Source organism: Sinocyclocheilus anshuiensis, unplaced genomic scaffold (assembly GCF_001515605.1).
Source record: "Sinocyclocheilus anshuiensis isolate Anshui unplaced genomic scaffold, SAMN03320099.WGS_v1.1 scaffold96, whole genome shotgun sequence".
Classification (NCBI taxonomy): domain Eukaryota; kingdom Metazoa; phylum Chordata; class Actinopteri; order Cypriniformes; family Cyprinidae; genus Sinocyclocheilus; species Sinocyclocheilus anshuiensis.
This window is the reverse complement of record NW_015554094.1, coordinates 932,208-949,659: the sequence shown is the minus strand read 5'-3', so window position 1 is coordinate 949,659 and position 17,452 is coordinate 932,208. Positions and strand designations below refer to the sequence as shown.

At 33.4% G+C, this 17,452-nt stretch overlaps 1 protein-coding gene across 1 annotated transcript in view; it reads right to left on the bottom strand.

Annotated features, from left to right (window-relative positions):
* The window catches only part of LOC107669464 (alpha-(1,6)-fucosyltransferase-like), a 93,093-nt gene that overhangs the window by 3,582 nt on the left and 72,059 nt on the right, over positions 1-17,452 (bottom strand). The window contains exons 4-7 of the mRNA XM_016461703.1: positions 16,095-16,260; positions 11,956-12,070; positions 8,931-9,168; positions 1,442-1,688 (exon numbers count right to left, since the gene is read on the bottom strand). Of these exons, the coding sequence (XP_016317189.1) occupies positions 1,442-1,688; positions 8,931-9,168; positions 11,956-12,070; positions 16,095-16,260 (766 nt within the window). The remainder of the gene's footprint in view (positions 1-1,441; positions 1,689-8,930; positions 9,169-11,955; positions 12,071-16,094; positions 16,261-17,452) is intronic.

The following is a 17,452-nucleotide window of genomic DNA, read 5'->3' as shown; positions in this document are numbered from 1 at the left end:
AAAGCTGAATAAATAAGCTTTCCATTGATGTATGGTTTGTTAGGATAGGACAATATTTGGCCGAGATACAACTATTTGAAAATCTGGAATCTGAGGGTGCAAAAAAATCAAAATATTGAGAAAATCGCCTTTAAAGTTGTCCAAATGAAGTTCTTAGCAATGCATATTACTAATCAAAAATTTAGTTTGAATATATTTACAGTAGGAAATTTACAAAATATCTTCATGGAACATGATCTTTACTTAATATCATAATGATTTTTGGCATAAAAGAAAAATCAATAATTTTGACCCATACAATGTATTTTTGGCTATTGCTACAAATATACCCCAGCGATTTAAGACTGGTTTTGTGGTCCAGGGTCACATATGTATACCTTGAATGCGATGTAAATTGCTTTGGATTAAATCATCTGCCAAATGCATTGATTTATACATTTATGCACTTAAATAAAGTAATAAAAATGATTTGTGAACAATTATGCATTTTTTTTTTTTTGGTATGCTAAATGCATTATGCATTCAGTATTTACACATTTATCAAACCCAACAATAAGCTGGGAATTTGATCAGTTCATGCATTCCCTAGGAAACAAACCCATGACCTTGGTGTTGCTAGCACCATACTCTACCGTTTGAGCTACTTATGTAGTCTTAAAAATGAAAATATGTAAATTAAAGTCATTTTTAATTATCTATATCACATATCATGTAATGCAACCAAAACAACAAATGGTCAAAATAAACACTTCTCTTTTGCATCATGCATTTTCCAAGGTTAGCATGCTAACCTTTTTTAAATGCATCATAACATAGCATGGCATGACTTATTTGGTGATGAATTTTACACAGGTTAAGATAAGAAGAAAAAAAACAACAACTACTTTTCCATGCTGCCCTTTGCCATACAATTCAAGTGAATAGCTCCAAGCTCCAGAAACACATTAAAAGTTATACAAATATTTTAATTTTAGTTCGGAAGTTTTGTTTTATTTTATTTTTACTTCTGGCAATTGCATTTAGGCTTCAAAATTCATAAAAGTTTTGTCTGTGAAGATTGTCACGATGAACAAAACAACAAACGTCTCAGAACTTATTTTTTGCACCAAAATCCAGTGTTTCAGAAACTGCAGAAATCAAGTACTTATGCACTAAACATATCAGTACTTGTCTATCTCTCTCTTTTCAGCTGATCTCTATGCTTCACTATAGATTTACTCTGTTATATTATTTGGGTTATTACATTTCACAGTGCTGTCAAGAGACAATGGTGCTTCCTACGGGGCCGCAATAATTTCATTCTCATTTATTCTCATTAATTTCATTGTGATTGTGAGTCATGTTCATTCTCGTTATCGTGTGTCATCTTTATCTCGCAGTGTTTTATCAGCGTAACACCCACCCGCTACGGGTGCAGAAAACACATAAGAGATATACAGACCCAATGATGGGGTGTTTAAAGCCCAGTTTGACACATGTCTCCTGGATCTCCTTCTCCAGCCAGGCCTGAGGACGGACCAGGTACTTCACGAACTGAGACACCCACCAGACGGATGGGTCGCCGTGGAGACGCTGCAGCCGGGGCGCAAGGTCTTCTGGGATAGCGAGCGGAAGGTACGGAGGTCTGGGGTGAAGACTGTCTACGATGGGCAGCTCCACCACCTGAACGTCCCGGTCGTGAGCCTCACCTGTAGAAAAACATATTATAGCAACATTTTAACATTTAATTCAATTATATAAGATGTTGACTTTGTTTCAAATCTTTTCTAGCATCCTAACCAACACACAAATACATACACTAATGGTCAGAATAAAGAATAATTAACTGGAATAATTAAGATTTCTAAATGTTTTTTAATGCATATTTGCAGCTTTTTTTATTTTTATTTTTTTTTTTATTTTATTTGCCCTAAACTTTTGAATGGTAGTGGATCACAGTTTTTTCTTTTTCTTTTTTTCTTGAGCAGCAAATCAGCATATTAGAATGATTTTAAAATAAACAACTTAAAACTTAAAAAAGTCAAAATTATGGTAATTTCCACAAACAAAATTAACATATGACCTGAAAACACTTGAAAATAGCACACAAATCATATAGACCACTTTTGTGTAATTTTATGGTGTTTTTTTTTTTAATTTTCGAAACTTAACAGAGTCTCATTCACTTTCATTTGACCAAAAATAGCAGAAATAAAAGAGTTTGAAATATCTTGTCTGTGCTGTCATTTTTCATACAATGTAAGTGAATAGCAATGGATGTAGACAAGCTCCAAAAATGCATAAAAAATTCAAAAAATATATAAATTTGAATTTTAGAATATTTGTTTTCTATAGTCTTCTGAAGCCATACGATAGTTTTGTGTGACAGACCCAAAAATCATTCTTCTCAGCTCCCATATCTTATTTACGTTTGTGCACAACTTGAAAATTATGGTATGTTTCTAAAATAAATTCCAAACTCAGAATTGCGTGAAACAAAATTCAATTGCAATTTTCTTTTCATCCGAGGGTGAGTAAAAGATGACATCATGTTCATTTTGCTAACAGGGTGAAACGATAAATACTGGGTGAAACGGTTCATTTTTAATTGGATGAAACATCTGTGTATCAAACCTTTGTTGAATAATATACTGAGCTGATCACAATGCATTCCGGGATTATGCAACGCTGCCAAAATGTCCAAAACAAAGCATTTAGCTGCCTACTATGTGGAACACTGCATTGCCAATGATGCTTTCAAGGTAGGAAGCTCAACAGAATTTGGACGAGAGCCGCAGCATTAGCATCAAGCAGCTCAACCTGGCACTGCTCACTCAACCCATTTATCACCATTTCAAGATGCATGCAAATGTTAAACAACAGACCATCTTTTAAAGCACAACCAATTCGCAATGCATAGCCGAGGTAAAAACAAAGAAAATGTCCAATTTGCATGAGAAAACTCATGTTTTTTAACAAGAAGGCAGCAGCTGCACCTGAAGACAATCGCTCACTTTTATCAGCATCTGTCTGCATGCACCTGTGCTCAAAACAACACCAACACTGCTGCTAAATAATGAAAAATAGGGTCACAAACATGCTTTTGTGCTGAATTCTTCTGTCATGTGATACAGCATTAACTGTAAGCTGTTTATGGTAGACAAATGTAGTAAAAATTCTTCTTCAGTATTATTTGTCATGTTTTCCCAGTACAAATATTCAAATGTTCTTAAATCAAGATGCATTTACTCGAGAAGCAAAATGAATTAAGATATTATTTACTGTTTACTAATAATGTATCAAGATGATCTTGCTTAAAACATGACAAAATTTCAGCCAGAAGGGGTCAAAAATATTATTGGTTTACTATTGAATTCTTTTTTTTTGTTGTCTACTTGTTTTTAGCATAAAGTCATTTAATTTTGGTAACATTTTTCAGAAAACAAGAGACATAATAGTCATTTTACTTCTTAAGTAAACGTATCTTGTTTTAAGAATGTTAAGATATTTGTACTGAAAAAAAAAAAAATACAAAAAGATTTTTTGCTTAAAACAAGAAAAATCTTGTTTTACCTTTATTTTTCTGATCCCATTGGCAGATATTTCTTGTTTTAGTTCACTACATATATATATATATATATATATATATATATATATATATAAACATATTATATTGAAGATATCAAAACAGGAAAAGATATAAAACAAGACAAATAATTTGCCAAAGGGGTCAGAAAAATAATCTTGTTTTCCCTTTGAATTAAGTTTATTTTACTGACCCCACTGGCAGCTATTTTATTCTTGTTTTAATTAAAAACTCACTTCATTTTGATACAATAAATTTGTCAGAAACAAGACTTAATATCTTCTGGCATTTTGCTTCTCAAGTAAGAATGTTTAAGTATTTGTACTGGAAAACGATGTTTTCAGCTTGCGTTTCCTGCATTTCAGTGGATTTCCCTGCACTAACCGCACATAAACGCTCGACCTGTGGCAAGTTTCTCATAAACGTTTGATGCAGATGTGTCCTGTAGCGTTTAACTGCATTAAAGCGTTTCATGCTTTATGTGTGACGATACAAAGCCACCCCTGAGAAATAAAGACTGATTAGATTTAATGGTGCTGTTTGCGTTACGCGGGGCAGAGGAAGGACAAGAGCGCGAGAGGAAACCAGAGAGACTTTGATCTGCAGAAATATTCCCAAAGCATTCCACAGACAAGTTTCTTCAAAAGTCGCCGGGTTTCTCGTGCCAAGGTGACCCGTTTCAGCTCTCGCGCACAAACAAACCGACTCTCCCTGGTGCTGGAATGACTGGGACTAGTCTCGGGGCAGAAGTCTGGACACGTCAGATTAAACAGGCCACTTACCCGCAGTCCTTTCACAAACACCCTCCAGAGGAACACACACAGACAAAAAGACACAGGCCAAGAAAGCTGCAGGAGCTGTGGATGTTTATTCTGTAGATAAACCATTTTTAAAGGGAGAGCTCATAAAAATACAACTCATTCACTCACCCTCAGGCTGTTATTTTAGCATCACTAAGATACTTCTATAGTCTTTATTCATATTTTAAATCAATTTTTAGTTTTATATTTTGCATTTTTATTTTAATTTTAACCATTTTTAAAGGGAGAGCTCATAAAAATACAACTCATTCACTCACCCTCAGGCTGCAGTGTTATTTTAGCATCACTAAGATACTTCTATAGTCTTTATTCATATTTTAAATCAATTTTTAGTTTTATATTTTCCATTTTTATTTTAATTTTAGTTAAAGTTTTAGACATTTTTGTCATTATTAGTAGTTTTTATTAATATTTTTCAAATCACTTATTTTTTTTTATATTTTCTGCTTTTATTTTAATTTGAAAGTTTTAGTAATTTTGTTGTGTTTCTGTCGTTTTTATTTTTATTAACATCTATATAGCTTTTATAAATTTTTATTTCAGTTTTAGTTTTAGTCATTTTAGTACATCAACTAGATTCAAATGAGAAATGTTGCCTTGGCAACTAGCTGAAAAACGTTTTTTATTTCTTTTTATTTTTTTTATTTCAGTTTATTTTATTTTACAACTTTAATAAGTACTCTATTTATTTAGTTAGTTAGTTAATGTTATGTTATGTTAATAGTTTTAATTTTAGTTTCAGTTAACCATAATAATCCTATCATGTTGTTCTAAACCCGTATGATGTTTTTTCATGGAAAACAAAAGGAGAAATTTGGAAGAATTCCATGCTGCCCTTTTCCATACTGTCAAAATTCGTAAAACATTTTTTTTTTTCAGTCTTTCTACCTTAAAATTTCAACATTATTTGCCATTTCTTCATAATTATTTGTGAAATTTAATAGCAATTTCTGAATGAAAACTGTTTCTACACTGATTTGTTCCCCCAGTGTAGTCTTCTGAAGCCATACGATAGCTTTTGTGTGACGAACAAACCCAAAAGTCATTATTCTCAGCTCTCAAATTTTATTTAAGTTTGTGCACAACTTGGAATTTTACAGAAAAAAGCAGAAATAGGTTTGAAAGACTTATTTATGCTGCCCTTTTTCAAACTATGAAAGTGAATAGGGATGAATGCCGACAAGCTCCAAAAATGCTTTAAAAATTACAACTATATTTTAATTTTAGTCCATAAGATTTAAAATGTTTGTTTTAATATAGTCTTCTGAAGCCATACAATAGTTTTGTGTGACAAACAAACCCAAAAGTCATTCTTTTCAGCTCTCAGATATTATTTACGTTTGTGCACAACTTACAAATTATAGTATGTTCCTCACATGGCTTAATGTTGGCGACACACACGCCCTGATTGAATTTTCTCCATATGACTGTAAATTTTTTTAGCACCCCTAGAACTACTGGCCGGGGTGGCGGACTTGCATGCGTTTTTAAGAAGGGATTTAAATGCCTTCTTTTGTCAAAGGTGAACTATCAGAGCTTTGAGGCTCAAGTGATGATGTATGACGGCTGGAAATCTGTTCTGTGTGTGTTGGTCTACAGACCACCGAAATATAATAAGGATTTCATTCAGCAGTTTTCAGAGTTTTTATCACATATTGTACCGAGTTGTGATAACATTTTAATTCTTGGGGACTTCAATATTCACGTGTGTTGTCCAAATAAGCCTATGGTCTCTGAGTTTTTACAGCTGGTGGACTCTTTTAATTTCACGCAGTTTATTTCAAATCCAACCCATGAGCAAGGCCATATTTGGAATTGGTCTTATCTCTGGGCCTTCCTATTTGTAATGTCGATGTTTTAAATTATGGTCTGTCTGATCACATGCCTGTAATTTTTAATGTTGTTATTCCATGCAAACCAGTTTTGCCACAGTCAGGTGTGTTTTGTTCTCGTCTTATTACTTCATCCACAGCGGTAGAATTTTCTGAGGTATATAACTCCTCTTCATTTGTGAATGAGATTGAGTTTCCTTCTCCTTCTGTGGGCCCAGATGAGCTGTTGATATTGTTCAATTCGGTTTGCTCTGATATCTTAGATGTAGTGGCCCCATATAAAGTTAGGAAAAGTTGAAGTCAAAAACTACTTCTTGTCTTTAACCTTTGAGAGGGTGGGCTAGTCTTTGTTGTTAGTAGGATGTGTGTTGTTTTAATTTGTGTGTTTTAATGAAGTGTTTCTTGATTGTACAGCACTTTGGTCTGCAGGTGCAGTTGTAAAGTGCTCTATAAATAAAGTGAATGAATGAATGACCACTTTTATGCACTTCTATTACACTTTTATGGTGCTTTTTTGTCATTTTTGTGCAGAATCTGTGCACATTCACTTTCATTTAAAAAAAATAGCAGTGTGAACATTGTTAAACATCTCTTTTTGTGTTATGCAGAAAAATAAAGTTTGAAACAACAATGAAAGCGAGTAAATAATGACACCATGTTGATTTTTGGCTGAACTTTCCTCTCACACTTTTTTTTTCTGTCACACCTTTATTAGAGGAATGAAATTGTTCTGATTAACCTACGAGAACTTGAACTGAGTTTAGAAACACACAAACCACAAATTAACCGTGGAAGAATGTGTTGCATAGAAACACCGGCTTTGTTTTAATTGTTTGTTAAAAAACAAGTTACAACGGGTCTGCTAATTATGACCGTTACCAACCGCAAACCAACTGACAAGTAGCTCATTAAATCTCTCCCTAACAATTACCACACAACAACAGCGGCCAGCCGGAGGCTGCTTTACGGCCTTTCTACAAGCAAGTGCACATGTGATCGGAGTATGTTTGAAATTTTAATTAGCTAAAGCATGAAATATTTAAGAAAAAACTCCCAAGCCGTTCCCAGGCTTATGTAAGAGCACTCACAGCTCTTCTTTACGCTTTTTTCTGGCGGCTGGAATGGGTTTTGACAAGAATCCTCAGATAATCTATTCCCTCGACAGATCCTCGGCTGTAATAATTAGGACACAAAGAAATTTTCACATGTCCTCATTACACTTAAATATCCGTCTTGTACTAGAGCTTCACACTTTGTCTATTTAGCATTAAGAGCATTAGAGAAGTGGACTCTAGTTCACACGACTGAGTTTTACAGTAGAAAATGCTGAAGCACAAATTAAAAATACAGGCCTGGCTTAACTGATATATAGCGCACTTCATATAAAGTGGTGCTTAATTGGCATAAAAAGAATAACAATTACAATCAGATCACAAGTTAATTTAAAAATGCATTGAAATGAATAAGGAAAGCAAAAAAAAATAAATAAATTTTATCAATGCAATCAGAGAACGCAGATAAACGTGTTAATTAGGGAGACCTGCATACATGAATACATTTAGAGACAAGAATGATGTTACTGCAAAACTAAAGCAAAATCTAATGTCATATTGGTTTTGCTGGAAAATCATGAAAAATGGTTTCTATATTCAACAGTCATTATGTAGTAAATCAAGAAAATTATTATTTAAGCACCTTATCATTCAAAGGATTTAAAAAAAAAATAATTCATACTTTTTATTCAACAAAGATGCATTAAATTAACCAAAAGTGACATTAAATACATTTATGTTATAAAAAAATTTGATTTTAAATTAATGCTGTTCTTTTGAACTTTCTATTCAAAGAATCCTGAAAAAATTCAGTTTCCACAAAAATATAAAGCAGCTCAACTGTTTCAACCTTGATAATAATCAGAAATGTTTTTTGAGCAGCAAATCAACATATTAGAATGATTTCTGAAGATCATGTGACACATGTGATCATGTGAATTTTCAACTAGAAAAAACATTAACTTAATTGGTAATAATATTTCACAATATTACTCTTTTTACTGTATTTTTAATCAAAAAAATGCAGCCGTGGCGAGCAAAAGAGACTATTGAATAGTCTATATAGTTTATATTTTGACTCATTCAATTATTTTCTTTTTATTCGATTCAAAACCGCAGAACTAACATTAAAAACACCACTTGAACAAGCCAAATTTGAAGTGGTGGTAAATTGTCACTTTTAATTGTCAGTTATTATAGTTAACTAAAAGTAAACTAAACTAAACTAAAAAAAAAAAAAAAATTACATTAACATTTCATTTACATTATCATTGTTATTTGAAATAACAAATATTATTTGAAAAAAATAAAAAAAAATACAAAATAAAACCTACATTTATTTTTATATATATTTTAGCCTAATTTCCATGCATTTTAACTTGATGTACTAACTTTTTTTTTAAACTTCAAGTGAAAAAACTAAAACTAATAAATACAAAAATAATAAAAATGACAGAAACAGGAAAGTTACTGAAACTTAAGCTAAAATTAAAGTGATATAGAGTATATTTTTTTGTTTTCTTTAGAATAACATGCACTGATGAGCCATACAAAATATGACTTTAACAGAAAAGTAAACAGAGCCCTGTGTAATGTCATATTGACTTCAGGCACATTTTCATGTTGAGAGCCGCTCATATCCAGCGGGATTCGCACTCACCTGACCAGTGTCCGGTCGTGGCTCCGGATCGATCCGTACAGGTGTCACTGACGGGCCGGAAGACCGTCTCCCAGCCTTTGGGAGCGTATCGCCAGTTGTGGGACTCGAGGATCAGGACTCTCTGTGTGCCGTAAGCGATCATGAAGCAGTAAACCACGTGATGGAGCTGACAGCCATATCCACAGCCCTTATTGATGTTACACACCAGCTTACGAGCTTTACTGCAGTCCTGCGGGTTCTGATCCAGAAACGACATGCGCAGTTACAATTAGGATTGGATTTTAGATTCAATTAAGTTGTACTAATGTAGCATGTGTACAAATAAAATAAAATAAAATAAAATAAAATGAATTTGTATCAATATAGTATGTGTATATCACATAAAATAGAAAAATTAAATAAAATAATAAATACAGACAAAGAAGAGAAATGACATATGCAATTAAAATTATGACCGCATTTTAGATTTTTTACCAACTGAAATACTCTGAAATGAATGCTAAACTTCAGAAGACTATTTCCCCCAATCCCTTCAGCAGGATGCAACGTTTGTTTCCAGCGCAAGCTTTCAGGTTTTATGCAACAATCTCTGATGAGTTCATATTCTCTAGTAAGAGCTGTCTGACTTCATTATGAAATCACATTCACTGCATGGAAGCAGGATCTCAAAGAGACAAGATAGAGAAACACAGACAGACAGAATGACAGAGAGGGACACTGGTTCTTTGGAGGTTCATATCATGGGATTTTAAGACTTTCATGAGATGCTCACTGGATGTATTAGATCATATATTTAATTCGGTGTTTGGGCAGGAATAACAGTTATCATGATACATATTTATATATTATTCCAGAGATAAAGTGATTCTGTGTGTCCAGCAGGGGAAGATTTTAGATCTCTATATTTCCCCTCAGAAACGCTCTTTCATTTTTATTGTGCCATTTGAGGAAATGAGTTACGATAATCGAATTGTCTGGCGGCTCTTTCATGTTAGTGTATTTGTCTGTTTTTTTTTTTGTTTTTTTTTGTGAAGGCTATCTAGATTTTACTCATAATCCAAATTCAATAGTGTTGGCACAGAGTTTGCTATAGCATCAGATGAAGCACTCTCATCTCAAAAAGCCTCAAAGTGCTGCCTGAGCATAAAACAGCATACGCTTACAAAAACGTACTGTGATGGAATGGAAATCAGCCATCAGAGAGGATTTGATATATACCATGGTATTAAATGCTAACTAGATTCATTCAAATAATATTAAATAAGTTCAATGAAATATTCAAAATAAAATATTCAATAATATATCAAATAAAATGTGCTGGTACTACGGTACAGTTATGGTACAGAAATCAGTGAAAAGACACACACACAGACAGACACACACACACACACACACACAGACACACACACAGACACACACACAGACACACACACAGACACACACACAGACACACACACAGACACACACACAGACACACACACAGACACACACACAGACACACACACAGACACACACACAGACACACACACAGACACACACACAGACACACACACAGACACACACACAGACACACACACACACACACACACATATAACATTTAGCAAGGTCACATTAAATGGACCAAAAGCGACAGTAAAACATGTATTGTGTTTCAGAGTTATTGTGTAACTTCTATGTCAAATAAATTGCTTCTCAGAAAAACAGACTCCAAGCTGGTTTCCGCTAGTCTAGTTAGGTTTCCACGTGGTTTACCATCTAAACCAACTGAAAACCAGTTTGAACAAGTGGAGAGACCTGCTAAACAATCAGGCTAGTTACACCACAGGTACCATTCGTAATTAGATCAAATCTGTAATTAGATAAATAAACTAGGATCTTTGATAATTGCTTTTGGATTTATTTGACAAACAACTTTTTGCTTTATTGCAGAAAACAAATTATGTATGACCGAGGCATTAGAGTTGAGATGTAAAAGATCCTGCAAGTTTTTGTGACGTTACTTCAAGTACGAGAAAATCAAACTCAGCAATGGCATCAATGTTTCCTTTTAGCAGGCTTTTAGTGCGATTAGACTGGCATAAAGTCATAGGTCTCAGTATAAAGAGAATGGAGGGAAAAAGAAACAGTCCTAGAGAGGGACAACGGTACAGGGGGAGTCATATCAAAAAAGATATTTCATTAGTGATGTTCGCTGAGACAAACATCTTTATTTTTATCACTAAATTAGTTTGTGTTCCAGAACGATTTCTCAAATCATGTCTTGTTGAAGAGAGTGCGCTGTTACTTTACAAAGTGATCAAACGCACTATTTTCAGAAGATAAAAATGTTCATGAAGAATTATTTTAAATACCTATGTAAAAAATGCATCAAATCCCCCCTTTTTTTGTCAGCCAAAAAAAAAAAAACTGTGACTTACAATATTTTCTTGAATTATTCCCTGAAATTTTAAATGAATATTTCAATCATTTTGAAAAATGTTCATGGTTTTCCAATGTTGGTAAATAGTTAAATAACATACATGTAAAAAACAATTTTTTAAACAGTTTTAGTAAGTGTTTTATTTTGATTGTTTTTATTTAAAAAAATTATTCTATGAAATGTATTTAAATGTTTAATAAATAAATAAATAACCACTACTCTTTCCATTTTCTTACTAAATCTTTATTTTTTTATTTTTTACAGTGTATATTTTTTCTAAAGTGTGTGAGAGGAACAATGTTTCACGGTTTCCATAAAATATTAAACAGCAAAAACATTATCAACATTAATAATAAGAAGAACCATTATCAATAACAGAACACCAAATAACTGAGCAGCAAATCAGCATATCAGAATGATTTCTGAAAGATCATGTGTCACTGAAGACTGGAGTAATGATGCTGAAAATTCAGCTTTGATCACAGAAATAAATGACATTTTAGAATATATTCCAATAGAAAACAGTTGTTTTGAATTGTAATACTTTACTGTATTTTTACTGTATTTTAGGAGGAGTAACAGCAGGAGGAAGGGTCGTTCTGTACCTGCAGGTAGGAGATCCTGTTCTGCACCAGGTTGGAAAGATCTCTGGCCTCCTTCTCTCTCCAGTCTCCCGCTCCGTCCGCCTGACTGAGATCATGCAGGTCTGTCATGATGGTTCTGACAGAAACACACAGGAGACGCATCAAACATCCTCCTCTATCAGCTGACAATGCAATGATTACCAGTGCTGGGTAGTAACTGGTTAGTTTTTACATCAACATACATAATAATATAACTAACCAAACTTTCCACCTAATATATTTACTTGAAGTACCTCTGAGATTGCAATGTATTAAGTTCATAATTAAGATAATTAACATATTTGCATGTTCACAGTTCTCTGACGTTGGTTAATGGTCACATGGCATGCAGGTAAACAAATAAAAGTGTTTTATTTTGATTTACTTAATGAAGAGCTAAATATTAGCTCTTCATTAAGGCCTGGACACACCAAGCCGACTTCAAAGAACTAGTGGCGACGAAAGTCGTCGGTGTTATCGCCTCACGTCAGCAGCGTCGGACCAAATAGCTGCGCTCGAACACACCGCACAGACTACAGCCGACGGCAAACTAACACGTGCGTTCTGCGCATGCGTGAGAGGAATTAACTGTCTATATCAGCAGCTATCAATAGTATATATTCGTCATTCAAAAGGAGAAACCGAAACAAAGATATACGAGATAAACACAGATATACGAAACGTAAACAAAGCAGCACTTGCTTACGATTTTGAATATCAGTAACGTTGATAACTTTAATCATTTTAAGTGGCTCATGTTGTTATGAAAACATTCGAGTATTAGAATGATTGGGAAAGAGCACGTAACATTTAAACAGCCTGTCTGTACCTCATTATTTACGTGCTTGTTTTCATCACTTTCGCTTTAATTCTCGGGCACTGATTCGTTCGCTAAACTGAACATCCAATCAGAGCTCTCACTCGCGCCGACGGTCCCGATCTGAAACATGTAATGATGATCATTTTAGTTTTTTGCATGAACTATTCCTTAAGTCAAATAAAATCTCAAAAAGCCCAAAACTCAATTGAGTTTTAGACACTAGTAATGAATTCTGTTAAACCGTCATTTGCTAACTCAAACAGATGAGCATATGCTGGGTTTATGAGGAGTTTAATTATTACTTCATCAATGAGAGACTCCTCAGGGAGCCGTTCGCTGGAAAACAGCATCGTGTTAAATGTGTATCGAACAGTTATCTTTGTCAAACGGAAAAACAGGTGTGAATGTGCTGACGGAGCGTCTGAGAGACACCGAGATAATGAGATATTGACAGCGTCTCTGTCCGTAATTAGTCTAGCGGGTGATAACTCAAAAATAAGTGCTGCTATATTTCTATTACGCCACTATTTAGTGTCTGGAGTGGTTTCATAATAATGAAATTAGAGACGCACATCAATACTTCATCATCCAACTCACCAAAAACAATCCTGAATGTTATGAAAGCCGTTGAGAACATGCATGACTCATATTTCACCCCAAAAACAGAAGAATACATAAATTAATTTTGTTTTAGGATTTTTTGCATTTTGACAATTAATCTCATTTATATATATATACACACAGTGGGTACGGAAAGTATTCAGACCCCCTTAAATTTTTCACTCTTTGTTATATTGCAGCCATTTGCTAAAATCATTTAAGTTAATTTTTTTTCCTCATTAATGTACACACAGCACCCCATATTGACAGAAAAACACAGAATTGTTGACATTTTTGCAGATTTATTAAAAAAGAAAAACTGAAATATCACATGGTCCTAAGTATTCAGAACCTTTGCTGTGACACTCATATATTTAACTCAGGTGCTGTCCATTTCTTCTGATCATCCTTGAGATGGTTCTACACCTTCATTTGAGTCCAGCTGTGTTTGATTATACTGATTGGACTTGATTAGGAAAGCCACACACCTGTCTATATAAGACCTTACAGCTCACAGTGCATGTCAGAGCAAATGAGAATCATGAGGTCAAAGGAACTGCCTGAAGAGCTCAGAGACAGAATTGTGGCAAGGCACAGATCTGGCCAAGGTTACAAAAAAATTTCTGCTGCACTTAATAAAATGACTTCTGAAGGATCATGTGACACTGAAGTAATGATGCTGAAAACTACATTTTTTTTAATTTTTAATTTTAGTTTTTTTAATTTTAATTATATTTTGCAATATTACTGTTTTTTTCTGTATTTTTAATTAAATAAATGCAGCTTTGGTGAGCATAAGAGACATATATACATATGTACCGTATATATACCGTATGTATATGTGTGTGTGTACTGGTATATATGGTTTATGAGGACACAAATGTGTATAATGACATGGGTACTACAACGTAAACATGGTTTATGAGGACACTTCCTGTGTCCCCATAAAACAAAAGGCTTAAAAAACATACAAAACGGTGTTTTATGAAATTCTAAAATTGCCAGTAGTTTTCTGTAAGGGGTAGGTTTAGGTGTAGGGCGATAGAAAATACAGTATAAAAACCATTACGCCTATGGAGAGTCCCCATAAACCACAAATGCAAGTGAGTGTGTGTGTGTGTATTAGGGGTGTAACGGTACACATATTCGTATCGAAAATGTTTGGTACAGGTCTTTCGGTTCAGTACACAAATACAACATTGTGTTAACCACTGCATGAGTGGAACTTCATTGGAAAGTGTTTCAACCGCGGAAAAGACATCAATAAAACAGCTTGTAAACAAAATGTCACGTAGCATTACCTTTACCTCAGGCGCGTCATCAGTGTCCACAGCTCGTTAGTTCACTAGAGAAATTAATTCTAGAGAAGAGCATTTCGCGAAATATTAGACTATATTCTCATTATATGTTACTTAGTTATTGGCTTAATTATTTAATGTATGTTTACATAAATCTGTTATGAAAGGAGTTATGAGAGGCACTGTGTAAATGACTATATTTTAACAACAAAAAGAAATGTTATAATTTAGAAGTTAATTTTAAAACTGCATTATGTGCAACTACATATTTGCATACATTTTTTTAAGCTGAGTGTTGATTATTATATTTAAAAATAAATAGTAATTAAATTTAAGTTTGGGCTCTGTTGTTAATTGTAACCTTATAGTAATGTTAAAGGGCTCCCTATAGTTTAGAGCATAAGCTGATTTTTATCACTAAAATTTATTGAAATTTTAATTATAAATTAATTAATTATAATTATAATTAATAATTATTTTAATTATAATTTAAATTTATTTAAAAAAGAGCAATATGTTCAGTAAACCACTGTTTAATAATAAAAACACAATTTTATGTTTAGTTTTTCCCCCCTGCTGTACCGAAACCATACCGAACCGTGATGTCAAAACTAAAGTACGTACTGAACCGTCATGTTTGTGTACCGTCCTCTAACAACAAAGAAAAAATTGCACCATAATAAAGTAACTAACTTATAAATTCATATCTCAAGATCTCTGTGCTTTTTTTAATCTGTTGAGCTCTTTAACCCAACCTTCTGGGTAGTAACCCAACCGCTGGGTCAAAACAACCCAATTGCTGGCTTTGTCCCTGTTTTACCCAGCACTGGGTTGTATTTAACCCAGCATTTTTTAGAGTGTACCGAACCGTCATGTTTGTGTACCGTTACACCCCTAGTGCATATTATGTGTTTTTAAAAGTAATATAACAACTACATGTTCTTCATTAAAATTTTATGATTTCAATAATACATTTTTTCTTATTTTACATAGAAAAAATATTTAACATTTTCTCTTATTACAATAAAACGAATTCAGAGGCTATTGTCACAATGCAATAAATCTTAATACTTTGAAAAACAGGCTTCACGTTCTTTATGCAAAATGCAGTGTCTTTATTATTGTTTTGACTATGTGTCGAAATATGACCTAAACATGTTTTGAGAGATTGACAATTGAGATAGAAATTGTTTCTCCAAGTAAATAATAAGGTTAAATGAGAGCAAATGAAGTCTCAGATGCATCTCATTTTAGAGCTCAATACTCTAACTGCGTGTCTCATTTGTGTCTACTTTAATTTCTCCAAAAGAATGAAAGACAAAACTTGAATGACACCTCCAGCCAGATGAGCAATAAAAGAGCCTCGTGTGAGCAATGGTGTGTTCATACTGTACTCATCTAACCTCTGCTGATGACCGAGGTCCTGCAGCAGCACCCCACTGTGTTTCAGTCTGTCTGACGGCTCGATGTGACTCAGCTTCTGTATCTCGCTGCGAATAAAATACCACAGCTCTTTCACTCCGTTCTCCACCTTCCTCCGCAGTTCCTCCTGTTCTCGACCCGGACCAACTGACAAAGAGAAGAGAGATTCAAAAGTGCTCTAATTAAGCAATGACTGTAAAGATAATCACTAAATGGCCTTAGTACACAATGCATCTAGTTGAAAACTGCTGTTGACTCACCAGCTATTGACACATATATGTGTTTTATATAAAAAGATGGCAGGTAGATCTGTAATAGTCAGTCAGTTTTTAAAGAAAATGTGAAAGGTTGCAATTGCTGTCAATCTTGCCTACAGATTTCGACCGTCCTCTTTCTGATTCTGCTTTCTCTTGTCTCTCGCTCTACATTTCTCTGTCTCCATCTTTTGCTCTTATGTAATAAGTTCAGTTCAGTGCTTTTCAAGAAACCCCTGGGTATAATCTGACGGCTGACCTGGATGAAGGCTCTGTTCCAAATCCTAGTGAGCTGCCCTGCTGTATATCGCCTACATAGACAGCATCCTAACTGAGATGGAACCTCATCAGTGACTCTTTTAGATGCTCTACATACAGTAGGACTCACAATTAGTTTTCAAAAAGTTTGAAGTTGTCGTGTTACCAAGCTAACAATGTGATACTATAATAAGCAAAAAAATACTCAAATATCGGGTTGGATTATTTTAAATGACATAAATCTTAAATATTTAATTATTTATGGTTTTATTTTTTCATAATGCTTCAGTGTGGGAAAAATTATCAATACATTTGTAGTTTTATAATTCAGACATATAAAGACAAATGTATTTATTTAGACAAATGATACCCAAATTATATATGAAAACATATTATATATACATAATTTATATCAACTATCTATACACACGCATACACAAACATAAATATATATGATACATTTAAACTATTTCAATGATAATTTCACTATTACTTTGTTTTGGTATTAAATAAAATATCAGTAATATTTGTAGATTAATAGTTTTGAAATATTACAAATACATCTCTAAATCTAAGAAAGATATACTGTAGTATATATATCCCTTCTTACATTTAGAAATTTGTCTAAATTATAAAACTACAAATCAGGGTTTTATTAAAGTTAACTTAACTAAACTAAAACCATGAGAAAAATTTTTTTCTTTATATATATAAATATATACATATATATATATATATATATAACATATATATATATATATATATATATATGTATATATTTATATATATAAAGAAAAAAATTTTTCTCATGTTTTTAGTTTAGTTAA